Here is a 27,952-nt window from a genome sequence, read left to right as displayed (position 1 = left end):
TCAGAGGGACCTTCCTGATCATGCTAAGAATGGCACCCCATATCCACATCTCAGATGCTAGTGAGCACGGTTACCCCATTCTGTGCTCCTGCCTGACCAGAGCATGATGATGATCTGGTATAAGGGATTATATCCTAAACATGACATACTCTAACATACTAGGCTGTAATTTTGAAGTCTAGCTCTCTCTTAAACAGTTCCGAATATCTGATGTGCTTGGGCTTTCTGGCATCTCTAATTCTCCTTCTTCTCTAAAGGAGTTTGAGCTGATTTTACAATCCCTTCTCTAAGCTTTGTAAAAATTCAGGCTAGCTACTCAATGGAGATTTGGAGAGCCGATCATTTAGAGACCAGATGTTGTTTTATAACATTTCTGCCTGATCTGGTGCTTTTCCCCCCACTCTTAAAAATGTTTAAACTTTTCCAGTTTTTTTATTGTTATCCTTCATGCTTCATCCAGCCACTCACTCATTCTGTGGGGTGAACGATGGGGAAAAGGAAAGGAGAAGTTGAGTGGTTGGTTTGCAATCTGTCATATGGTAACATTTCCTCTAAGACGTGGAGCTTTCCACCTCTGCACCTCTGCTTGCTCAGCTTCCTGCCTCATTGGCCATTTTCGCTAATGTTTCACAGTCTTGCTTTGGGCAGTATGCCCAGGGAGCGAGTTCTCAGTTCCCTAAAGCACCTAGAGGAAGGGTGCTCTGCGTTGAGAGTCTCTGGAATCAGGAGCCTTTGGAACCAGGGTCTCTAGGGTTGATGCCTGGCTCCGCCACTTCTCTGTGTGACCTTGGCAAATGATTGAATCTTCTATATTTATCCCATATGAAATGGAGATGACCATCAAAATAACTCCTACCTCGGAGGACTGGGAAGCTTACCCGAACTGACACATACAGCATGATCGGTGTTGTGCTTGGTGCATGACATCTGAATGTGAATTATAGGACCACTGCATCATCTTAGCACTCTCTCTTCTAGATATGTAGCCAATGGAAATGAAGCCAGTACCTCGAGGAGGTATCTGCGCTCCCATGATCATGGCGGCATTATTCCCAATAGCTGAGATACAGAGACAACCCAAGCCTTTGTCACGGATGAATGGATAAAGAAATTGTGACATATAGATACAATGGAGTATCATTCAGCCTTAAAAAATGAGATCCTGTCATTTGCAACAATATGGATGAAACTGGAGGACATTATGTGAAGTGAAAGAAACCAGTCACAGCAAGAAAAACACTTCATGATCCCACTTATATACGGAATCTGGAAAGAGTTGAATTCATGGAAGCTGAGAGTCGAATGGTGGTTATTAGGTGTGTGGTGGAAGGGGTGACGGGGAGATGCTGGTCATGGGGTAACTTACTCTCAGGAAGTGTGGAGGCTGAGGATGAGTCCCCATGTCTCCAGTGTCCCCGGATAATTGGACAAAGAAATGGGCCCCAACAAACTGGGAAAGTCCTATAATCATTGGTATTTTCCCAAATGTTCAAACCAGTTTAGGACCCAGAATCCTCCTATCATTACTCAATAGCCCCCACCAGAGGGCGCCAGACCACTGTGAGACCTGGAATTCCTGGCCCATTTACCCAGCAGGTTCAGCCTATTAATCTCAGGAAAATGTGGCCCCATATTCTACAGAATTGAAATTGTAGATTCCACTCACTACTTTAGAGTAGGATGAGTATCCCTTAAGCTCACAGTTACCCTCTAAAGACCAGAATGCTACTTCCATTTCATTGACAGAGTGGAGTTTCAAGAAGGTGAGATAGTTCAGTATCTCTGCCAGAGGAACTGAAGGGCTAAGTGAGAAGTTGCGTTTCTCATTTGAATTCTAATTCTAATATTCTGACTTCATGTTTGATGTTCTTTCCTCTAAGTCTAGCTACGGATCTGTAGACTGGGGTGTAATGCATATCCTTATTTGGGCAAAAGGCCTGGTGACATTCTTTCCAACCGGATTCCTATTTGAATGGGTTTATTTTGGGGAATGGCAGTTGAGTCCTTGTGAACTACCTCAGGGTAGAGGTCGAGGTCGAGGGAGGGATGAACTATCATCCCATTCTCGGGAAAGGTAGAAAAGTCGGATCTGGTGGGTTCATATCTCAGGAAACCACTATTCTGGCAGGGAAAGAGGTGGAGGGATCTCTGTAGGCTTGGTGAAGAGGACTGAACGAAAATGTCTGTCTACCCAGGAGGTTAACATAGTGATTAGCAGTGTATAAATATAAGTATAAGTGAAATTCCTCAGAATTTGTTTGAGTAGATCTGGGTTGAGGCCTTCTTTGATTCCTTCCCATAGACTTCCTACATCTTCTTTGCTACAAAATGGTGATTTTGTCCATAACACTATCGTAGCACTTACCATATCGATCAAAATACGTATTGGTTTACAAGTGTGTATCCCCACTTACACTGAGTTACTCAAAAGCAGCGATTATATATTATTCATTTTTTGCTCCTCGTGGCATATGACATACAACTAGATTTTTGTTCATTTATTTAGTCATTCGCTTTAAATCCAAGGCAATGATATGATCCCTTGGGCTTTCTTATGAATGAAGTACATAGGCCCCACTTGAATGTAGATGAATTCACTTCTGGAATCCAAATGTGTTTTCCGTGCTAAAGATTAAAGGCTGTAAGTATCTCATTACCCGCTGGGTAGCCATTTAGGAAAGCACTCATCTTAAAGGTAGAAAGAATTAGGCAGTGAAATTTAACCTGGTAACAACTGGAGCCACCAGAGCATAGACAGGGTTCTGACAGATACGGTGTTTGTCATTAGATCTTGTTCTCGATCTGGTCCAATGGGCTTCTGTCTGAGTCCAAAGGATATATTAAGCAGCTTCTTTTGGCTACAAGTGTTATTTGGGAGATCTCCAGTAATGCAAGTTTATTATAAGTTAGACGAGATCAGGGAGGTCAGTCTCAGCAGAGAACTTGTGGGAGATGCAAACTCTTGGGCCTCCCTTAGAACCATTGAACCAAAATCTTTGAAGGTGGAGCCCAGTGGTCTGTGTTTTGACAAAGCCATTCAAGTGATGCCAATGTACACTAACATTTAACCCCCGAGATAAAAGGGCGTTAGGGATTTCCAGGATCCCAGCAGTAACAACACCTCAATCTGGGGAATGAACTGAACTCTACTCAGAATCCACATCATGTTAGCAGGAAGACTTAATTGCCATTCACTTGACGGCTCATACATAGTGAGATTCAGACTGTCATTACAAGTATTGGGGCGCCTGGGTGGCTCAGTCGGTTGGGCGGCTGCCTTTGGCTCGGGTCATGATCCCGGCGTCCTGGGATCGAGTCCCTTATCTGCCTGCCACTCTGCCTCTGCCTGCCACTCTGCCTGCCTGTGTGCTCTCTCTTTGACAAATAAGTAAAAATAAAATATTAAAAAAAAAAAGAAGAAGAAGTATTAAGGAGGGGACGTATGGCATGGATCACTGGCTGTTATACACAAACAATGAATCATGGAACACTACATCAAAAATTAATGATGTACTGTGTGGTGGCTAACAGAACTTAATAAAAAAAATAAAATACACCCCCCCGAAAAAAGAAGATAAGACTTGTTAATACTTTCAGATGGCACATAGCCAAGAGCTCCCAATCCCAGCTCTGCCAGTCACCCCTATTACATGAGAACAGCAGTAGAATGGGGGTGTAGGGTATATATTGGTTTATTAAAAGCTAGACCAGCACCTGAAGAGTCTGAAGGCAGAGCTTTGTATAGTACAAGTTGATTTGGAGCACACAGTTGACATAGGCAACGTCCGCATATCCAACTTGCTGCTCTGCTCATGGTGGATATTGCTAATTACCTACACTCTTCATTACCAGCAGAACCCCTGTGATATTGGGTTGTCAATACTCCATCTAAAAATAAACTGCATTCCTATCTTTCATATAGATAGGAGCAGCATTTGGAACACACGAAGACGTTATTAAGTAGACTATTTTAGAGACGCTTGTTGCCTTTTTTTCCTTCTGTGCCGGCACGTTAATGTTACAGTTGGAGCTCTGAGCATGAGGGAAAAGCCAAGAGAATTGCAAAGGCCTCACCCTGAATTTTTTGAATACTTAGAGCCACACCAGCAACTACTCTGCTCCAGGCTTCCCCTTCCGTGAGAACGGTCATCTCCTTATGGTTTTAAGTCAAAAGGCGTGGGCCACCATTACTCTTGCCCACAAGAAGGGCCCTGGGAATCTATTTTCCTGTCTAAGCACAGAAGTGGAATGGAGGCAAGGACAGCCCGGCCTCTGTCTAGGTGTGCTTGTCACAGAGAGGCAGAAAACAGGAAGTGCAAGAGAAGAGATCAAAGGAAGGATGTCTCCACTTCCTGCATTTTAAAGCCCATTTTGTCCACTCACGATTGTCAAAAGGATGTGGGAAGAGTGGTACTGGTATGGAGAGAGGAAGTTCAAGATTGTCTCACTACAGCTCTTATTTCTGATTCTCTCTCTGTACATTTTACTCTTTCTACCAACTGATCCTGCTGCAAATTCTCTCTGTGTCTCACACTCAGAGAATCTAAGTTGTCTTGTGAACACACAGCAAGCTTCTTCATAAGAGGCTGGTCGAAATAAGGACTTGCTGTCTTGGGGTTAGGGGCTCATCCCTGGTGAAGGCATGGGATCTGGCGACTCAAGGATAAGATCACTTCCTTCAGCAGGGAGCTGTGGAAAGGGATTCCTTTAGAGGGATCTCTGGGCCCCTTCTTAGGCTTCATTTTGTCCACTAAAATGAATTAAGAAAGAGGAGGTTTTCAATAAAAGCCGATAGAGCTGTAAGACATTAGATGAGAACCAGTCCTGTTCTGTTTCTCTGACACAATAAAGTAGGAGAACACTGGGCAGCCTTGGCACCATAAGGGTTCGTATCCAGCCGAGACAGGAAGATCCCGTGGACATGCTGATTCCCAAAGAGCGGAATGGAGAGGGAAGCACATAGGGAGAGAGGCTGCGCCAGAGAGAGGGCAGTGGTGAGAGAGAGAGTCTGTGCATGGCTCTAAGGCATTGTCAGTGCCTTTTATTTATTTATTTATTTATTTATTTATTTATTATTTTCAGCATAACAGTATTCATTATTCTTGCACCACACCCAGTGCTCCATGCAATCCGTGCCCTCTATAATACCCACCACCTGGTACCCCGACTTCCCACCCCCCGCCCCTTCAAAACCCTCAGATTGTTTTTCAGAGTCCATAGTCTCTCATGATTCACCTCCGCTTCCAATTTACCCCAACTCCCTTCTGCTCTCTAACTCCCCTTGTCCTCCATGCTATTTGTTATGTTTCCTGCGGCATTCTTTTCACTTGTTTTGTCCTGGGATGGGGGCCAAGGGGGAAGCACATTCACTAGCATCTCATCACAGGTGAAAATTTCTGTAAAACTTAGTATTTCATGTTGAAAAGTATCGTGTAAATTTGCATGCTATTAATTTATGCCGTCACATTTTTCATCATTCAAAATATTGATCCCAATTACTCCTTCTCCAATGATCTTAGACTAAAATGGAATTTCCCAGAAAATGTGTGGTGTTCCTCTCAGCAGGTCACCACATAACCCTGGGTTATATATATCCCGATCTTAAAAGTACACTTCTATGGGAATGCCAAACGATCCAGAGAGACTCTGTGGGGATTTGAAGGTCCCACGATTATTACAAATGGTTGTAAAAACCAGCAAAACCCAGCAGGAGGATATGTTCGAGGGGAGTGTTTAGAGATTTTTGGTGAAGATACTTACTTTGAACAAAGGGAGAAAACTAAGAGCCTGTGGTAGCAGAGACTGGTTGCCAGGCATGGAAATGCACAGAAACTATCTGGAAGAAAGGATGATGGTGGTGGCGGCGGCGGCGCTGGTTCGTAGTAGAAGAGGTGGTGGTGGTAATAGTAGGGAGAGTATCTTGGTGGAGGTGCCAGAGTATCAGATGACATTCAGTTGCACCTTGGTGTTCACAGAAACAGGAAAAATACTGGCAGTGAGTCTCTGCTGTTCCTTCTTTGGATCTGAGCAGTCTCTCGTTTCTGCTACTTCCTACGTGCCTTTTCTCTCCTCATCTCAGTAAACAAGCATGTTCAGCAAAACTTTAATTTTTCTCTCCCAGGAACATGACATGACCACACAGACATAGCGCCCAGTGCAATGTGATTCAGACTCGGTGTCTCAAATCCTAATCTCTGGGAGAGAGAATCAGAGGGAATGAGATGGGCTCAGTCGGCTGGGACCCGTCGGTCAGGGCTTTGCTGGACTCCCTTATAGGAGTGGGCAGGTGTTCTCCAGGCACGGGCAGGAAAGCTGTGGGGGAGCCCATGGGACTCTCTAGTTCCAGATGTGGGCTGAAAGAGAAGGGGCTAGCTGTAAGGTGAGAGTGGTAGAGGTTGGTAACTGATGGGATCTAAGAGTGTCCACTTTGGGAGACGTGGTAGAGAGTGAATTTGGAATTGGCCGACTGAATGAATGACTATTTCGTCTGGAAGAGAAATTCTGTATTTACTGAATTATTTACCGACTTCAGACTCTGTGAACATCCAGAATGCTCTATTGAAATGTCTGTGAGCTCCACTCTGCCACAATTCAAGGGACCTTTTGCAAGTCATCTTTCTTGGTTTGTTTCCTCATTTTTACATGGGGATAAAATACCTGCTTTATGACATGCAATTAAAGAAATAGTACAGGTTAAAGTGCTCTGAGAGCTACAAGGATGGTACAATTGATGCTTTATGACTGACACGTGAACACTAGGTAGTGTATTATTCTCGACAACTCTCTCCCTGGACCCACACCTGTGTGTGCACGTGCTTCTGTCTGCAGGGGTAAGAGGTAGGAAGGACGCCCGCCAGGAGCAGACTGCTGACTAATAGATATTTCCCAAGGGAAGGAAATGCTGTCATGCTCAGTACGGGTTGCCCATACTCCCCACCACCTTTCCTCTGAACCCTTCTGGGCAGAGAAATTACTCCTACTCCACACAACTCCTCTTTCTCCTTTCCAGGTAGCCTCTCCAAGAGCTTATACTTGGAACAAAAGAAGGAAAACCAACTCAGCTGCAATAAGAAGGAGGTACAACTTAAAGTTTGTGGGTTGTGGTGAGCATGAGAGGTGACTTGTGATAGGAAGGGTGGAGATGGCATGTAGCCTGTGAGTGTGAGTGCCTCGGAGTGCGTGTGCGCTTGTGTGCGTGCAGGGGTGGGGATCGTCTTGCAGAACAAAACTCTGGGCCAGGACTGGCTTTCCCCCACTGGTCTGGGGAACCAGTTTGGTGTGGCAGACGTGCACTGGTCTCTGTTGTCTGTCAGTGGTCCGTGGAGGAGAGAGCCCACTGCTTCCGCCCCCCGCCCCGTGAGGCTCTTCCTAGTGGTTGATGAACTGAAGAAAGAGTTCTATTAGGATCTAGACCAGTGCCACTGCTTGCTGGGTTTTACTTGACTTTATTTTCAGAAAAGACCACTTAGGGAGAGACTGGAAAACTGACCCTGGATGTCAGTCATTTACCATCGTGGCTCAAGCTCAAAATAATATTCTGATGTGCACATCATCATCTTTAATTTATAGAAAAGGCAACTAAGTTGAGAAAGTTTAAATGACTGCCCAAGTCTGTAGCAAGTAAACAGAAACTGATATTCAAGGACAGGCTAGTTGGATTCCAACATCATGCTCTTTCTGTGACACCAGATGGGGGTCATTAAACCACCGTCTGAAGATTTTGCATGAAAACACATCTCCAAGAGATGACTTTTCTTTTTTTTTCTTTAATTTTTTAATTTTTTATTTTTTCAGCGTAACAGTATTCATTGTTTTTGGTCCATGCAATCGTGCCCTCTCCAATACCCACCACCACCTGGTTCCCCCAACCTCCCACCCCCCGCCCTTTCAAAACCCTCAGATCGTTTTTCAGAGTCCATAGTCTCTAATGGTTCACCTCCCCTTCCAATTTCCCTCAGCTCCCTTCTCTCCATCTCCCCTTGTCCTCCATGCTATTTGTTATGCTCCACGAAGAAGTGAAACCATATGATAATTGACTCTCTCTGCTTGACTTATTTCACTCTCCAACATTGTTTTCAACTGTTACAGATTAATAGGCTACAGGGACACTGTCAGCATTATCTTATCCACCCCTAGTCTACTGCCAGTAAAGTGCAAGCAGGTGTGTATTTTCTGTTCTATAGAATTTTCTTCCCATCAGTGGAAATATGACAGTGCGTTTGGTGCTAGGAGGCTGGAGACACACACCGGTGCTCAGCCAGCTCCTCTCAGCTCAGCGGTTAGAAGGGGCTCCTCACCTGGGTCTGGCTCTGCTGGAGCCTCTGAGGGAACTCAGCCAGCAAGGACTTGGATGAGTGGCTAGCACTGCTCCGAACTCTTTGGGGTATATACATCTAGTGGAACCCTATCTTCTTGAAAGTATTGTTGCTTTAGTAGCTGAGAAAAGGGGAAGCATCCACTTGAATCGAGTTAGAGAAATTTCATGGCGAAGTGAGTTTAAACTTGGCTTTGCAATGAGCGAGGTTCATGTAGGAAGACAGAGGACAGAGACATTTCTGGTGGAATCTGCACCAAATATGCAGAAACAGCAGTGGGCTAAGCTTTTTGGTGAATGATGAAAAAAAAAATATTGGGATGGTAGGATCAAGAATGGTAAAGTGGCTTTAAGGAGAAAGAAGAGCTTGAGATTTATCCTGAAGAACAGGCTGTGACTATTTTGGGGTCTAGAATGGAAGCCAGAATGAAGCGTTGTTTAGGGCAGGGTCAGCAGATGTTCTCATCAGTACTGGCGAGGTGACTCACTGCTCTCTTGATCTTTAGGGCATGACCCTGGGGATCTCAGGGTGGCCTCCAGTGTGCCACTCCAATGGACAGGCCACTTGTAGAGCGTCCAGAATTCCCTACTGAGAGGTACTTGCTCTGCATGGAGCTGTGGGGAGACCAAATATCCTGACTAAGGTAGTAAAGGGACAGATAAGCCAGCATTTTGAGTCCTGGGAAGAGAGCTCAGAAATGGATTTCACTCTTATGACTGCTCTGGGCAGTTTCTTATCTGTGATGGTTCCCTGTTGGTAACAGGCTAGAGGGGGACTCCACGAGGGGACTCCAGTGTGCTCTGCCAATAGTGTCCTGGCTTTCCACAACCGTCTTCCCCTTCTCTCTCTTTTCACTGCAGTTTCTAAGACCGGTCCCATTCTCTCTAACCTCTGAGGCTTGTGTAGGCTGATCCCTCGGCTCAAAATGTCTTTCCTTCTTCCCTGTTCACACCCATCTATCCATGACTTCGGTTTCTTTCTTGTCCCTCTTGTCCCTCTTGTGGTCTTTGCCTTAGTCAGTGCCGTCTTGTCTTCTGTATGGCAGTCCCTGGACTTCTACCTTCTCTTGGCTGTAAGGTTATGGAAGCACTGCTCACGTTCATGTCCAAGTGCAGGTTTGACCACACTGACCAAGTTTGCATTCTGATTTCACTCTTCCTAATTACAGAACTTCATTCAGGCAAGTTGCTGTTTGTGTCTAGGGTTTCTAGTCTGTGAAACTGGAGTGACAGCTGCTGCCTCACAGTGTAGTGATGAGAAGGAAATGGAATCATGCATGTGAGTCATTTAGCCTAATGCACAAGAACTGTGTCGTAAATGTTGCTGCTGTTGCTCTTCCAACAACGCTTGCTTATATCACACATATACCTACGTGCTGAACTGACTTGTGTTTAGGAAGGGGTTAGTGTTATGTTTTCAGGGGTTGGAAGCAAGGATGGGGGTCATGAAAGTCTAAGTAAGGGTGATGTCTAAGGAATAGGGAGGAGGAGGTGTCGTCATCACGTTACTGGATGAACAGTCTCCATGGCTCCCAAGTAGACACGAAAGACAGAAAGCCAGTGAACTTGCAGGGGACAATATATATGTATTTTTCTTTGCATAAATCCAGCTGAAATATGGCCTCTTTTATTTGTTTATTTATTTAACAGACAGATCACAAATAGGCAGAGAGGCAGGCAGAGAGAGAGAGGAGGAAGCAGGCTCCCCGCTGAGCAGAGAGCCCAATGATGCGGGGCTCGATCCCAGCACCCTGGGATCATGACCTGAGCGGAAGGCAGAGGCTTCAACCCACTGAGCCACCCAGGTGCCCCCGTGGCCTGTCTTTTAAGTATAAAGTGAGATCACAAACCTCAGGAGTGTTAGAAGTACCTATGAATTTGGTTCCAAGAGAAGTCACAGTTACATTTGTATCATATTTTGAAGAGAAACTCAAGATACTATTTCCATTTATTACTACTTTGAGATTGCAGTATCTGTTAGACCTATTGCTAGATTTGTTAGCTAATACATCGCTAAAGAAAAACATGCATTACTATATTGCAATTAAAAATATTCTAGTAAATAATTCATTGGAATTAGTTTCCTCTGTATTCTTTTTAAAATTTTTAAAAATTTTTATTTAAATTCAATTAATTAACATGTAATGTATTATTAGTTTCAGAGTCTTTCGTATCCATATTATTTTGTCTCATTCATTTAAAAATGTAATTCTAGGAGAGGTCCGTAGGAAGCGCGAGACTGCCAAAGGGTCTCCCCCCTCCGCCACACACAAAAATGCTTGGGGACAGCTCTCCTAGAGACAAAGAAAGAAGAAAACTGCTCTGAAAACATTTTCAGAATTATTTCCTTCAAACATAAGCCAGCAGATTGTGCTAGTAAATGTCAAATGGGACTCTGGGATGGTTTATTTTTTGCTCTTAATCATCTACATGTTGAGTCCGTCTGTGTTCCTTTGCTAGGCACCTGAGTGTGATCACTGCTGAAAGTGCATTCAGCACCTGGAGGGGTCAGTGGGGGTCAGGATGATCACCTCTTTCTCCAGGTTCTTAGGGATGTTCTCAGAAGAAGACCATGATTACTAATTAACTAGGAGATATGATCTGGAGGATGAAATCAGGGCAGTCATTAGCATTTGAAACCCATTAACCTTAACCCGGCAAGGGCTTGCCAGAGCTGTCACTGCGCTCTGTGGACTGTTCTCCTCGCTTTGCTTCCTAGTCCCTCCAGTGAGAGCAGGAACCGCGGCAGGAAACGGTGAGGTATGTTTGTGAACCGTGTGTCCGTTTACGGCTGTGGATGTGTGTGTGCAAGGGTGTGTGGGCGGATGCCGATCTCCGTTAGGACATCCCTGTAATTGGTCAAACACAAAACTAAACAACAGCACACATAATTACACAAATACACACATCAAACAAGATTCAACTCGTGTGTGTGTGTGTGTGTGTGTGTGTGCGCGCGCGCATGCACTCAAGGATGGGTCTCTAAGCCCTGCTGTAGCTAAACCTTTGTGTGTGTGTGTGTGTGTGTGTGTGTGTGTGAGGGAGGGAGAGGATGATGAAAGCGTTGATATCAGGGTAGCAATTCTTTGTGATCCAGAGGAGAGGTGGGAGGCCCAACGCAGAGTAGGGTTAGAATAGAACCCATGGGGATGTTCCCTCTGAAAGGACAAGGGATTGTGATAGCAGGATGGTAAGTAGAACATCTATCATGATCAGGAAATTGAGAAATCTATTACTAGCCCCAAGAACTGGGTACCTTAGTGATCAAATAAAGAATTATTCTAGGAAAGAGTCTCAGGTGTGTGCACGTGTTGGGTGCTGGGGGCCGTGGGGGCATCGGAGAGCTTTCAGGTGGAGTCTGGGAAGAGGGAAGGGTGCAGGACCTGGACCGGGGGTCATGCGTGAAATAGCACAGAAGTGCCCAGGGGAGGGGGGAGGCGGTGGCTTGTGGCTGGCCCCTCTCTGGTAAAACTTAAGGAAAGCTGGGTTCTCGCTAGTTGCTCAAGTCTAGCTAGATACAAATGGGCATTTCCTGGCACTGAGGTGGGAAGGAAGAGTTTCTGTTGGGGAAAGAGGAGGCGGCCAGGATCAATGCCATGGTCTCAGTAGAATAGGCTCAAGGGTCCAAATGGTGGCTTTCCTGTTCTAAAGGGACCTCCTGCTCTCCAAGCTGGCTATTGCTCTGATGTCATGTTGCGTAACGGTGAGTGCCTGTGTGCTGGGCAGGCAGGGAGCGAGAGGGAAGGGGTCTTTGGTCTGTCGTGCTGGGCTAAAGTGGATTGGGGACCAAGTGAAGTGGAAGGACAGTCTATCCTGCCGCTTCCAGTCGGCGACGAGAGAAGAATTAGGCACAAACAAGTCAGCTGCAAGAGATTGGGAGCAGGGGACAGCACTCGAAAAGGACGGCTGCCGGGAGCATCTCCACAGTCTCCCTTTTATTGGATAGAAAACAATAGCCAACAGAAGGACTGATGAAGGTCAAACGTTAGGCAGGTCTTGCGGGTGGGCAAGGAGGACAAAGTTTATAGTTAACCAAGCACATTCAAAGGATTCATCTAACTAACAACGGGCGCTTTTGGGAAGAGAAAGGAGCGATAACAGATAAGGGAAGCAGGTGGTTTTCGTTCTACCCTGGGCTGACCGGGCCGTTCCTGGGTGCTCGGCTTCCCTGAAGCAGGCGGCGATCCGCCCTGCGCGAGCCCGCATCCCCAGCTGCCCAGCTTCACGGTCCTATAACGTCCTTCTCCCCAAAGACCTGTTGCCAGTATATGTATTTCTGAAGGCCATATCTAAATGTGCTTGGTAACTAGTAAAATCCTCCAGGGGTTACAGTTTAAGTAACAAATTGTTCCGAGGGGCAGCAGCACCATCCTGGACTCCAGTTTTAAGATAGCTCATCAGGGTTTCACTCACACTTACACAATGTCATTCACACTTACACACTATTTGTGAGCCATTCCCTCACAGATGCGTTTCAGTGAGCTGATAAAGTTACTTGACAAACTGCTCCATAAGCATGGAATACTCATAAGTAGATGGACTCAGAAGAAGAAATTTTCCCATTTCAAGTTTTTGGGAGTTAGCTGCAGAAGGGGATGAGGAAGATAAGCTTTTGCTGAGGCTGATCAACAAAGTGATAAGGTGATGAGGAAGATAGCCCTGGTTTGGGGTCACAGTCGTCCACAGCTGTCTTCTAGAGATGATCCCTTTGTGGTTCAGGGGGGGAAGCGAGGCCTGGAAGGGTTAGACAGGAGCTGGGAGACAATGAACTAACCCGAGAAGTTTGGCCCAGGATTTCTGAGGAGTAGCCATGACTCGCTGGGCTCCTTTTTGCAAGTTACTCCCCATCTCGGTGAAACTAACTCTTCTCACTAGTTATCTTGCCTTGTGTTATCAAAGGATTTTTAGAAGAAAGTCTTAGATCTTCATACACAAGTCAGGCACTGATCATATGATCCTATGCAAATACATTGTATTTAGAAAATATGACAATTGGTTATCTAGTTTTTCCAGATTAATTCAGATAGCTATTTCAATAGTTTGGGGTGCTACCTGATTTACCTATCTACTTTGCCTAAACAGTTGTAACAGTACCAGGAAAATGCCCTTTGGCAACTATTCATGTAACCATTTTAATGTATATGAATACTGTTGGAGTCAGCACAGTTTATGTACAGAAATGATTTGAACCTTCCAAGCGAGCTTTGCTCTGACCAGTCTAGTTGAAAGTGCTCCCCTTACCCCCACATGCCTCACCCCCACCCCATTTTATTTTTTTTCCCATAGTACTTGCCATATATATGTACTTTTTAAAAAATTTTGTTTTGTTTTATTTATTTTGTTTATTGTGTCTTTTTTCTAACGACAAGAACCTAAGTCCCACGAGGGTAAGAATTTTTATGTTTCGTTTGTTGTAGAACCAGCTCCTGGAAGAGTGCTTGGCACATTGTGGGAGCTTAATTCATAATTGAGTAATAAATGATGAGTAATAAATAAACTGATTGCAGTTTATACAGTTTATTCATTACTCTGCCCAAAGACAGAGCGCTGATAACTGGATGATGAGTAAACACGGAAAGTCTGCTTGGCAGCTCGCTCCCCTTGGTCTCAGAGAATTTAACACAGTGCTGTGGCCCATAAACTGAAAATGAGCTGACGCCTGCGGATGCCTATCGAAGTACTTTTGAATCCCCCAGGGGCCGTGGGGACTAAACTGTTGCTGAATATTTGTTTCCCCTTCTTTCCAGAAGCCTTCAAGCCCTATGGTTGTCTCTGGAAGGACACAGGCATCTGCCATACATCCTACCTCGTCTTCATTTAGCAGTTTTAATTATTCATAAGTAGAGAAGTTTCTACATCACAGTGTGGAAACTGAGTTTGGATTCCCAGTGCCCAGTTGGAAACTTGGCTCTGACCTCTGGACCGTGGGCACCCCAGCTTCAGTTGGGCCCGCTTAACTGTTTGTGGAATGGAGATAATAATAGTCCCTCCTCACAAGGGTGGTTGTGAGGACTAATGGAAATAAAGCAGCTGAGTGCTTAGCTGTGTACACGCACGTTCTGAGTACTTGGTTAATGACCTAGATACTATCTGATAAAACCACAGTCTCACGAAAAGCCTAAGCTGGTGTGCAAAATGGGACATAATAACTTAGAATAGAGAGTCATGGGTGAAAGTTTTGGCTATGGAGTCCAGAGGCCAGGTGATGAAATTACGGCTTTTCTTCTTATCAGCTATGTGACACTAGGCAAGTTTTTTTGACCTTGCTGAAATTTTAATTTCCTCATCTGAAAGTGAGGTTGTAGCAATAAGTAACGTTGGGTTGTCATGAGGACTGTATGCAACAAATTATGTAACCTCTTAGCATATTCACTCACTCATCATTAAGTATTTTTAGTATTAGATTGCACAATTTTTATCATATGAAATAGAATATTGAAAGGTTGATAATGGACTGCCAAGTAGCAGTTTGTTAAAATTTTTTTTTTAAGATTTTATTTATTTATTTGACAGAGAGCGATCACAAGTAGGCAGAGAGGCATCACAAGTAGGCAGAGAGGCAGGCAGAGAAAGAGAGAAGGGGGTGGGGAAGCAGGCTCCCTTCTGAGCACAGAGCCCCACGAGGGACTTGATCCCAGGACCCTGAGATCACGACCTGAGCCGAAGGCAGAGGCTTGACCCACTGAGCCACCCAGGCGCCCCAAAATGTTCTTTCTTTTAAAAGCAATTGAAATTGTTTGTATTTGCTTTTTGCCATCTTTCCTGATTTCGTCTTCCTAAGTTGCATTCTGAAATGAGACTGTAGGTTTCACCATCAGGATCCCTGTGATGAGAGGCTTTGTTCTTGTTTTTTCTTAAGGGTTATGGAAATGTTTCTCTTCTATAGCTAGGAAGTAATTATTATTTTTCTAGAGAGCAGGTAACTATATCTGTATAAATGAAACAAAAGACTTTGATAAGAGGCAAAAGATTTTTTAAAATGCAAATGACATTCAGAAGTCTAATTTACTCACATGTATTAATTATCTCTTAATGCATAACAGATTACCCTGACTGTTCACAGCTTGAAACAATAGCTATTTTTTAGGTCACAGTTTTTATACATTAGAAATGCTGGAGCAGCTGAGCTAGGTGGTATTGCATCAGGGTCTCTCCTGACCTCACAACCAAGATGTTGCTAGGGGCTGGAGTCATGTGAAAACTCGACTGGTGCTGGAGGACCCACTTCTGAGGTGGTGCCCTCACCTGGCTGTTGGCTAAAGGCCTAGTTACTCGCAGGTTGTTGGTCCTTTCCATAGGCCTGCTGGAGTATTGCTATGACATGGCAGCTGGCTTCTCCAAGAAGGGAACCAAGAAAAAGAGCAAGGAAGTGATCCAAGAGCAAAGAAAGGAAGAGGTTGTCCTGCCTTTTATGACCTCATTTTGGGGGTCATGCTCCAGCATACTCTATTGGTGGAAGTGAGTCCCCGAGTCTAGCCTACTCTCAAGAAGGGAGGGTTGGGGCACTTGTCCACCTCTGGTTGGGGGAGTATCAAAAGATTTGTGGACTTTTTTTGTAAACCACCACATCATAATTTTGAGTAATAATGAATTTTATTTTATTTCACATTTTACTCAGTCCTCTCTCTGGATATTTACACTATTCTCAGTGTTTTGCTATTGTGTACATTTCACGTCATGCCACAATGAAAAACCTTTATCTGTACATCCACGGGCAAACATATTTGTGGGCTAAATCTCTATAAATGGAATTCCAGATTGAGAGCATACAAAGTTTTAATGGTTTTGGCCAATTCTTCATTAAGCATATGGTGTTTACATTTGACTGTGGGTACAAAGTGTGGGTACCTTTTATTTCATAGTCGCTCACACAGTGTGTTTTTATAAACATTGGAGAAATTTAAAACAAACAATCTCTTATCTCATAATTACTAGCAACAATGAAAGAGAAGGAAACATGACGACTTAGACATGACCACTCTGGTAACTCCTGTCCTTGCCAGTGAGCATGAGATCACTCTTTACCTCATTAGCTAATTTCATTCTATCAGGCATGGGAGGTTCTTAATCTTTATGGAATTTTAGATGTAAGATTAATATTATGGGATACTTTATCAAGCCTTTGGGAGTGAAGTATTAGGGACAGGACAGATTGGAGTTAGGTAAGGTATTTTAGAAAAACGAAGGGGGTTCCCCTTTCTCCACATCCTCTCCAATATTTATTTCCTGTCCTGTTAATTTTGGCTATTCTAACTGGTGTGGGGTTTTGGAGGGGAGGAGGGTGGGAGGATTGGTGAGCCTGGTGGTGGGTATTAAGGAGGGTGGGTATTGGGACGCCTGGGTGGCTCAGTTGGTTGGGCCACTACCTTCAGCTCAGGTCATGATCCTGGTGTCTTGGGATCAAGTTCAGAATCTGGCTCCTTGCTCAACAGGAGCCTGCTTCTCCTTCTGCCTCTGCCTGCCACTCTGTCTGCCTGTGCTCACTCTGACAGATAAATAAATAAAATCTTTTTAAAAAAAAAAAAAAAAGGAGGGTGGGTATTGCATAGAGCACTGGGTATGGTGCATAAATAATGAATCTTGGAATACTGAAAAAATAAAATAAAATTAAGAAAAAAAGAAAGAACATACTAAAAAAAAAAAACAAAACCCCAACAAGAGGATCCTTGTAGGGAGAGGTAGAGCCACATTTCCTTCCACAAAGTAAGAGAGCCTTATGTCAGGGCACCTGGGTGACTCAGTTAGTTGAAGGTCTGAGTATTTTTGTTTTCTTTTAAGATTTTATTGATTTGACAGAGAGGTAGAGAGAGTCAGAGAGCAAGGCAGAGTGAGAGGGATAAGCAGGCTCTGCACTGAGCAGGAAGCCTGACATGGGGCTCCATCCCAGGCCCTTGGGATCATGACCTGAGTCGAAGGCAGACGCTTAACCATCTGAACCACCGAGGCTCCCTGAGCATCTGATGCTTGATTTCGGTTTAGGTCATGATCTCAGGGTCATGGGATAGAGCCCTGTGTCTGGGGTTCCTCACTCAACGTGGGGTCTGCCTGAGATTTTCTCTCTCCCTCTGTATCCCCCACCTTGTGCCCTCCCTCTCTCTCTCTCTCTCTCTCAATACATATATCTTAAAAAAAAAAAAAAAAGAAGGGTGTTATGTTGACAAAGAGCAATTTCTCATTAGTGTGTAGGAAGCAGATCCTCTTGTCATTTCATCTTTGGGTGAAGGACTGAGGAGAATATGGAGCTTCCATGAGGACACAATGATTGGGTGGAGAGCAAGGCTCCAAGGCGGTATCAAACAGTAAGTTCAAGATTCCCAAGCTGGGAGCTTTAAATTAGGACCTGAGGGAAGCTGGGTGGGGATGTGCCTTTTGAGTAAAGCTGGTGTGATTTACAAGGCAGCCTGGGAGAGGAGCAGTGGATGCTGGGGCAAAAAGTGGGTCTTGAATGGGCAAGCTCCAGCTCTGGCTCCCACTGTTTCTTCCTGCCTTTCTGCACCTGCATCTCAGGTAATGCGCAACTCACCCAATGTACGGCTGTAAAGCACTCAACAGACTGCAGGGTAGATCAGAAAATGTTCACAGGGGCAACACTCAGCAGATTGGAGGGTAGATCAGAAAAGGTTCAAAGGGGCAGCAGTCAGGAATGTGCATCTGCCACCTCATGAAACACTGAACAGTGCCACAGTCTCTGAAAGTGGGTTGGACATGGTTCTTAGGGACATGCTGCTTCTTACTCAGTACCCACGTCTATCTTTTTTAAGGCAAATGAAAACATGTCATGTAATGCTTTGTAATTTAAAGTATTTTTATTTGAGGGGCGCCTGGGTGGCTCAGTTGGTTGAGCGTCTGAGTCTGATGTCAGCTCAGGTCACATGATCTTGGGGTCCTGAGACTGAGCCCCGTGTTGGTCTCTGCACTCAGCTGGAAGGTGGCTTCTCTCCCTTTTCCTCTCCCTCAGCCCCTTTAGCCACTTGCTTCTGTGTGTGTGTGCTCTGTCTCTCAAGTAAATAAATAAATCTTTAAAAAATTGTGTTTTTATTTGATTTTCACAATAAGAAGGTGATGAGGGGTAATATAATAGATATTTTTAGTTTCATTTTTACAGATAAGAAAACCAAGACTCATGAATATTAGGAAAATTCTTTTGGCTACCACAGCAAGAAATGATAGGATAAGGAGTCAAGTGCAGGTCTTTTTTTTTTTAAATTTTTTTCCCCCCTATTTAGCAAAGCTCTCTGTTCTGAGAAGGAGAACTTGGGGGGGGGGTAAGATGAAGCAGGAAATTACTAATGAAAATTTTAGCACAGTGATCATCCAGGGAGTAAAATATTATCAATCAATAAGTATTGATTATGCAGATTCTACAAGTACATACTTCGGAAGGAAATAAAAAGGAAGAAGCAGGCCTAATTTTTATACATTGGGAGCTCACAATTTGAGAGAGAAAAGGGGTTTTGCAAACTTATGGAAGTAGATACACTTTTTGGGAGAAAGCCTTAGGAAAAAACTTGACTTGACCACAAATGAGCTGGGAGTACAGAAGGTGTGTTGACGTGCTGGAGGTGCTGGGAGTGGTGTTTGATGGACTTCTTGATAATTTCACAAGGGGCCACCATCCCCTACTGCTCCTTCCAAAAATTATTTGGTTTTTAGTTGTTACTGTCTCCTACTTAATGTTTGTCCCATTTTTCACTGTCCTCAATTTATACCTGCCACTCCACTCCCGTCCTATAGGATAATGTCATGGAGTATTATTAAATCCACTGATGAGTTCAAAATCCCCCAGACGGTTTTCAAATAGGAGTAGAGGGAATTGAATATTGAAGTCATCTGGGGAACTTTTGAAACCTACCCAAAAAGGTTCAAGATGGTAGCTGGATCACAGGACTTTACCTGTTTTCTTTTCCAAACTTCCATTAACGTTCTTATAAAGATGTACCAAATGAAATGCGTCTGTGACAAAATGGAAAAAAGAAAAACAGACATGACCATAGTGCTGGGTATAGCAGAGCAGAGAATATCTCTCAGGAGTCTGTTGTGGAGTTGGGGGCAGTTCTGCTCAGAGAGACCACTGAGGCTTGAGCTAGGAGTACGGGAGGGCAGAGTAGCACAGGGATATCAACCAGTGTTCAGCTATAGTTGGGCTTAATAAAGGGGCGGTGAAGAGCACTGTTTTCCAGAAAGTGGATTTACTAGTATATGTTTTTTTTAATAAAGATGTGATTTCCAACTATTTCTTTTATGTTTATAACTCATATTAAGGCTGTTATTCATATGAGCTATAGTTACAAAGGTCATATGGAGAGGGAAGTGGCTATATATTCTGGAAAAAAAAAAATCAAAACCCTCCCTAGAGATATCGATTACCTCTCCTTCATACTTCAAAAACGGTTGATGAAAAGAAATCATGACTTGGATCCTTTTGTAAAACAACTGCATTCTAATTTATATTATTTTTTATATCATTTTTTTTTTCTTTTTCTCACTTGGATTTCTGTAGTTACGGGTGAGATTGCTGGGATGAAGGCATACCGTTTCCTGTTTCATCCCTCTCATACCCCTTCGGAAAGAGGACCAGGTTCTTTGAAGTGCATCTGTGACACAGAGCATATCATGGTGGTGTTTCCACTCAGTCTTGCTTCCAAATCAGCAAATACTCACTTATAACCATTGCCAGGGGCATCCACTGAAGCATTGTAGAGTTTTTCCCCACATTTTCCTCATGATAGAGAACAAAGGAAATGGTGGTAGTGTCATTAGGCTAAATGAAAGGGATCTAGATTTGCAGAAGCAGCAACTCTCAACAGAAGAATGGCCCAGCCCTGAACTTTCTGCCCCTGCCCCACCCACGAACACACAGAACAAGGAAGTCAGTATCTCAAGCTCTCAGGTTGAGAGGGATCACTCAGAGAGGGTTGAAATACTCTCATGCACTGGCATCTAGCTGCTTAAAACTTAGGAGGGGAAGACACATTTTCCTCAGAGTTAAATATAGATAGAGAGTTTGGGAGCAAGAGGGGGAGAGAGGGTTAATTTTAAGTCCTGGAGTAGATATTGTTGAACTGAAAAAGCAGGATTCTGATAAGGGGAGCAGGTGGTGTTGGGGAAGGGTGTGGGCTTTGCTGTGGTTGTGTAGAGAAGCCTGTCTTTGGAGCATAGACTGGGAGTGAATTTCAGCTCCACTATTTGTCATTGCTGATAAGTTTTATATCTTTCTGACCTCTGTTTTCTGCTTGTAAAATAGAGGTGAATGATACCTGCATTTCAGGATTATAAAGATGATTATAAAGATGACAGCCTGGAAAATACCTGACATAGAGAAACCCCAAAATATTACCTATACTTACTACTCAGAGTCAGACTGTAGATGATACCATTTAGTCTTGTAAATGATGGAAGCCATTACAAGCTTGTGAGGCCTCAAAACCAATGGCCCCACTCATGGCGGCAGTTCTGCTGCTCTGCTCTCCCCACTCATGGCGGCAGTTCTGCTCTGCTCTCCTCCCATCTTTTACTTGACACTTCTCACTATGTCTGATTCCAGATTCGGCTGCAACTTAAGGGGATACGAGAAGCTAGTTAGATCGATGAAAACTCATTTTAGAAATCATTCTGTCACACCACCCAACTTGACAATGGATTTGTTTACTTCTTCTGTGTAAGATCTTTCCAGAGACAATTCTCTCTCCCACGCTGGTTGATGTATTGATTGTGACTTGTCAGCTTCACTCCCTGTTGGGTGACACGTTTCAGCATCACAATACCACGCTGTGTAGTTTCTCACACTTACGAAGAAGTGCTGTTATCTGTGTAGGTGGACACTCTCACAGAAAATGGTGGACATTCTCACACAAAACATGAAAGACAGAGTGTGCCTTTACCTAAGAGGCAGTGAGGTCATAAAGACAACCCCGAAGGTGGAAGTCAAAATCCCTCATTGTGCCTGATCCTTAAACATGGTCTGTGTATGTCTGGTCAGATGAAGGGAACCCGCTCAGAGGCCCAAGTGACACTGCCAGTCACTGTGGTCCCTGTTTTAATAGATGTGAGTTCTTCCTTTCTTAGGTCCTATTTCTGTGTTGGTCATCATATTCACCCTTAGGAATGTGGTATCCTTTTTTTTTTTTTTAATTTGAATATTTGCCATGTTGCTGTGATTCGTGTCTAGACAGTGGAGCACTTCAGCTGCTCTCTGGGCACAGTTCTCCCTGTAATTTCCCCCAGTGTGAGCAGGTTCAATGAGTGAGGGTGACTGCCTAATCCTTCCTTATTAATGAGAAGGTATTTCAAGACCTGCTTTATGTTGGACCTCTGAATATGAAGAATAATGTTTTTAGGGTTTGAATTCTATGAATCTTTAAGACACAAATTTTGACTTAAAACCATCAAAAGCGGTCAAGGTGAGAGAGAAAAACAAAAGTGAACAAATATAAAAACCTCCAGAGAACAAAAGCCTGAAAAAACCAGTTTCCTCAGAGCCCACCCCCTTGAGGGGGGCAGGAGGACTTAGCTGAGAGAACTTCAGGGACTGAAAACCCACGTGGCAGGCCCCTCCCCCAGAAAACCAACCGGGAAAGAAAAAAAAAAAAAAGACGACAAGAGAACAACCACCACTACTTCATAGGACAATTTTTATCATTAATTCGATCCCACTATTCTGGCTCATTTTTTTTATATAGTTAATTTTTTATTATTATATAGATAATTTTTTAACCTATTTACCATCACAGTGAGATGTCCAGTACATCAAATTCCATAATAACCTTCTAACCTGAACTTTTTGATACATACACCTGTGTTTTCCTTTTGCATTTCTATTTTTTAAATTTCTTCTTTTTAATTTTAGTTTAGTTTAGTTTATTCCTTTTTTTAATTTTTATTTTCGAATATTCATATAGAGTTAAACTTCAAGGTAATCCCCTTTCCCCAATCAATGCCACCCCTATAGGTAAACCCAATTCCTAATCCCCCCTTATCTTAGGAAAGTTGAGTCCTTTAATAAAGATATCAAGATACATCCAGGAAGAATCAAAACAACCTTCCTCACCCACACTGAGAATTTACAACCACTCTCCCATCTTTTTCTTCCACCGGTATCTCTGTGTTTTTGTGTTTGTCCTGATAGTATATAAATCTTACACTCAGGGTTCTTTTTGACGAGGTTCTTCCTTTATTTGCATATATATATATATGCAAATATATATATATGCAAATATATATATATATATTCTCTTGTCATATACTTTTATCAGTCTTTTTGTTTGTCTGTGTCTGTTTGTATACTTCATAAATCTTACCTTGGGGCCCATTTGGGCTAAACCTTCTCTTTTATCTCACCTTTCTTTCCTGTCTCTCTCCCTCTCTCTCTTTTTTCTTTTCCTTTTCTTTTTCCATTCATTTGGGTGGGGAACCCTGATTGCTCAGAAGCATTCCAGGGTGCACCTTGACTGCACCAAAGTCGATACACCTAGCTACACCCGTTCAGCCATCTCTCACCAAAATGACTAGGAGGAGGAATGTCCAACAGAAGAAAAATACAACAGAGCTAATGGCTATCAACATAGACAATATGTCGGAAAGAGAATTCAGGCTAACAATTATCCAAGCAATAGCTAGGTTGGAGAAAGCCATGGGTGATCAAACGGAATTGATTAGGGCCGAACTGAAAACGACCAGAGATCCTGTTTTCAATATTAGGGAAGAGCTGAAAGCTACCAGGGATGAGCTTCACAATGCTCTCAATGAGTTCCAATCTAATCTAAATTCTCTCAATGCTAGAGTAACTGAGACAGAGGATAGAATTAGTGATCTGGAGGACAAACAGAGAGAAAGGATCGGGAGGAAGCCGGAACAAACAGCTCAGAAGCCACGAAAACAGAATCAGGGAAATAAATGATGCCATGAAACGTTCCAATGTCAGAATTATTGGAATCCCTGAAGGGGAGGAGAAAGAAAGAAGTCTAGAAGATATAGTGGAACAAGTTCTTCATGAAAATTTTCCAAATCTCATGAATGGAACCAGCATTTATGTACTAGAGGCTGAAAGGTTTCCCCCCAAGATTACAGATTCTTGAAAGTCCTCGAGATACCTAATAGTAAGAATGAAGAATTATAATTGTAGGCAGAACCTCTTGATAGCAGCTAGGACAAAGAAGATCCTTACGTACAGAGGAAAGCCCTTCAGAATAATGTCAGACCTGTCCACAGAGATCTGGCAAGCCAGAAAGGGCTGGCAAGATATATTCAGGGCACTGAATGAGAAGAACATGCAGCCAAGAATACTTTATCCAGCAAGACTGACATTCAAAATGGATGGAGGAATAAAGAGTTTCCAGGACCGGCAAGTCTTAAAAGACTATGCAACCACCAAGCCGATACTGCAGGAAATATTAAGGGGGCTTCTTTAAAGGAGGAAAAAGCCCAAGAATAGCATTGAACAGAAATATAGAGACAATCTACAGAAAGAAAGACTTCAAAGGTAACATAATGTCAATAAAAAGGTATCTACCAATAATCACCCTCAATGTGAATGGCCTAAATGCGCGCATAAAATGGCACAGGGTTGCAGACTGGATAACAACGACAGGACCCATCCATATGTTGTCTACAAGAGACCCATTTTGAACCTAAAGATACACCCAGACTGAAAGTGAAGGGATGGAGAAGCATCTTTCATGCCAATAGGCCTCAAAAAAAGGCTGGGGTAGCGATTCTCATATCAGACAAATTAGATTTTAAACTAAAGACTGTAGTCAGAGATCCAGAAGGACACTACATCATTCTTAAAGGGACTACCCACCAAGATGATCTAACAATTGTAAATATCTATGCCCCCAATATGGGAGCAGCCAATTACATAAGAAAACTGTTAATCAAGATAAAGAGTCCTATTGATATGAATACACTAATCGTTGGAGATATTAACATGCCTCTCTCAGAAATAGATCATCGAAGTTAAAACACTGTCTGCATTTAGCACCCCAACAAGCCAGCTTCATGGTTGATCCCAGTCTGTGGCATGTTTGGCAGGAAGCACTGAACTGGGGATCACATGAATCTGGAATGCAAGACTGACTCAAATCTGATGGAGATCAGGAGCTGTTTGGAAGAAGGGGACAGCAATGGGTTGAGGGAAGTTGTTGAAGCCTGAGGCTGTGGTAGGCTCAAGCGTATTCGATCCATGAGGGGCCCACCAAAAGTTGCCAGGATAGATACAGTAGCTAAGCTACATTAAGCTTATTGGGAAATGTGGTTCTAGTCCTTGGTTGTGTGACTCTCAACAAGGCACTTGGCCTACTGTACCTTGCTTATGCATAAAATGAAGGGGCCTGACTGACTACTGGTTTCATTTCTTTTTTTTTTTTAACGTCATGGACACCACTTCTTAATATGTTTTTGCATAGTGAAACGTGTTTATTATAATTTATAAGCCTGGAATAGGGCCACTGTCTCCAAAACATAGTTGCATATCAGAATTACCTGTGGTGTTAAAAAAAAAATCAGTTATCTAAACCTTCTCCCCAGAGATTCGGATTCACTTAGGTTGAGACAGCAAGAGAGTGCCGAACATCTGATTTAAACTTCTTGGCAAAATATTTTAATGCCCAGCTAGGATTTATAGCAATCCTAACATAGGTAAATGTGTTATTTCTGTATTTTTTTTTTAATTGACAATTCTCCCTGGGACTCCGAAGGTAGCCAGTTGGTCAGGATGATCCAACAGTTACCTTCCATTGTAGAATTCACCAAATCTCACTGAAACTATAGTTTCTAAATATTGTTACCACTGTAAAAAAAAAAAAAAGCCTCCGTAGAGATGTTTCATTTGGAACTGAAGTCAGGAAATGTGCAAAATGAGCCTAGGTTATCATCTTAAAACAGAGAGCAAGAAAACTACCAAAGACGACCAGAAACCAACTTGGAGAGACTCCCCCTGGGTACATTTATCCTACCTCTCCTCTATGAACTCTGTCTTTATCATCCAAGTAATAGGTGAGGGGGAATTTCTCTCTATAGTAATATTTCATCCAGTATATAAAGTGGTAGAATTACAGTATCACTGTCACAACTAATGGAATAATGGACCTAAGAAATGCTCACCAATGGCTGTTAATATGAAAAAGGGAGAATTTGCTAGATCTTTTGTGTCTCCTGCTGGAAGACTGTATACCAGCTCTGTACCATTCTTGCTAAAATATTGAACCTGCATCTATCAAAACTCTAGATCTGATCATTAAATTTACAGGAAACATTAAGGCAGAGAAACATGTAAGTATATCCACAGATGCAATTAACAAAATCCAGATTATGGGGAAATCTATAGAACAAACCTGTAGATTTAAAAAACCTAACTGGGGTGTCTGGGTGGCTCAGTCAGTTAAGCATCCAACTCTCTATTTTGGGTCAGGTCATGATCTCAGGTTTGTCAGATTGAGACCCTGTAGGCTCTGTTCTGGGCATGGAGCCTGTTTAGGATTCTCTCCTCCTCTGCCCCTCCTCCCACCCTGGGCGCTCTCTCTCTCTCTCTCTCTAAACAACAGGAAAAAAAAAGCGTAACAGACACAAACCAATTACACTATATAAATTTTCTTGCATCCTGGTGAAAGTAGAACAAATTATAAAATATTTATCAGGCAATAAGAGATATTTCAACATTGACTAGATATTTGATGATTGAGGAATTATTTTAAAAATATTTTTGGTGTTCTGGGTGGCTCAGTGGGTTAAGCCGCTGCCTTCGGCTCGGGTCATGATCTCAGGGTCCTGGGATCGAGTCCCGCATCGGGCTCTCTGCTCAGCGGGGAGCCTGCTTCCCTCTCTCTCTCTCTCTGCCTGCCTCTCTGCCTACTTGTGATTTCTCTCTGTCAAATAAATAAATAAAATCTTTAAAAAAAAAATTTTGGTGTTCTAACAATATTTTGTTTAGCTTTCATGAAGTTTACTTTTTAATACTTAAATATTTAAAAAAAATTTTAAGCCGAAGATGTGGCATATATATACAATGGAATGTTACTCGGCCATCAGAAAGGTTGCATACCTACCATTTACATCGACATGGATGGAACTGGAGGGGATTATGCTGAGTGAAATAAGTCAATTAGAGAAAGATGATTATCATATGGTTTCACTCATAGGTGGAAAATAAACAGTGCAGAAGATGATAGGGTAAGGGACAGAAAGTGGAATGGGAAGTCATCAGAGTAGGAGAAAAACCGTGAGAGACTCCTAACTATAGGAAACAAACAGGGTTGCTGGAGGGGAGATGGGTGCGGGGATGGGGCATTAACTGGGTGATGGGCATTAAGGAGGGCACATGATGTGATGAGTACCGGGTGTTATATGCACGTAACACTGGGTGTTATGTGCAACTGATAAATTATTGAATACTACATGTGAAACTAATAATATGTTGGCTAATTGAATTTAGATAAAAACAATAAAGGAATATCTATATCTACATTGGGGGGCTCAAACTCACAACCCCAAGATCAAGAGTCACATGCTCTATCAACTGAGCCACACAGACTCCCCAGTACTTAGATATTTCCAGATAATAAGATATCTGAGATTTGCTTCAAGGTTAGGGAAAGAAGTAAATAGAATAAAGAAAAAATGAGATTGATCATGAGTTGATAATTTTTTAATCTTGCTGATGGGTATGTACATGATGGACTTGTAGTTATTCATTTTACTTATGTGATATTTAAGCTTGTCCATTAGGAAATTACTAGCTATGAATTCAATAAGACTTAACTATAATTTTTTTTTCAGATGGCAAGAAGGAAGTTGAAAGATTTCACGACGTTGGAGCTTATGCTCAGTGTTCTTCTGCTTATGGTATTTATCATCACTATTCCTCTGTTTGTGCTTTCAGCTAAAGAGTCTTCGGAATCAAAAGGTAACAAGGAACTCTAGCGTTCCCTCCCCATGTGTTGCTCTTACCAGAGCAGAAACCTCATAAATGGCAGGGATTTGATTCTCTCCTGTGCATTGTTGTGAGTGTGTGTGAGGAGGGAGGGGGAAGTTATATGTGTGTCGGTGAGCCCTTGACTGGAACTGTGAGAGCTCACTAGGTATTCACTGTAGGCCTAAGCCAATACTTTTATTTCCCAATTAGCACAGTGCAGGATTTCACAGCTGACCCTTGAAATAAATTTGCTGAATTGCTTTGAATAATTCTCATTTCAATAACAATATTGACATTTATTAACCAATAACCCCTTATATGTAAGGCAGTTGAATAAGTATATAATCAAAGTATTTAAGGCCCAAATTCTGTTTTTTAAAAAGTTAAAAACCATCAGAGTTATTTAATTAAACGTTTATTGAACTGTCTTACTCTAAAAGAGGGGCTGGATTGTGCCAAGTTATCCCTGGTTTCTTCTCTGGTATATCTAGGAACAGTTTCTATGAATCAGGTGATGAAGGGTAGGTCTGTGGCTGGAATCCTTCTCTTCTTCCAGTCCCTCTGTCCCAGCCCTGACAATTTCTCCTTTTGTGGGGAGTTACATCAAATAATCTCAAAGATTGTTTAACTCTTAAAGTTCCATGACTTTGGACATGGAACTAAAACCCTCGTTCAGAAAGTGGCACAAATATGGAGCTCTCTTAATCTATCACTTTTGAACTGGAATAGAA

General features: G+C 42.9%; 1 protein-coding gene across 2 annotated transcripts in view; it reads left to right on the top strand.

Moving 5' to 3' along the window:
• The first annotated feature begins 6,946 nt into the window (after window positions 1-6,946).
• LOC116569027 (maltase-glucoamylase, intestinal) overlaps window positions 6,947-27,952 on the top strand; it is an 89,566-nt gene continuing 68,560 nt past the window's right edge. Inside the window, exons 1-2 of one of the 2 annotated variants that reach the window (XM_032304955.1) lie at window positions 6,947-7,077; window positions 27,086-27,212. In XM_032304955.1, coding sequence (XP_032160846.1) covers window positions 27,086-27,212 — 127 coding nt within the window. In that variant the 5' untranslated portion in view covers window positions 6,947-7,077. Of the gene's footprint in view, window positions 7,078-21,284; window positions 21,360-27,085; window positions 27,213-27,952 lie in introns of those variants that run through there. The other variant, XM_032304954.1, reaches the window with a different exon arrangement.

This window comes from Mustela erminea, chromosome 11 (genome assembly GCF_009829155.1).
Source record: "Mustela erminea isolate mMusErm1 chromosome 11, mMusErm1.Pri, whole genome shotgun sequence".
NCBI lineage: Eukaryota > Metazoa > Chordata > Mammalia > Carnivora > Mustelidae > Mustela > Mustela erminea.
This window is presented reverse-complemented; position numbering and strand designations above follow the sequence as displayed.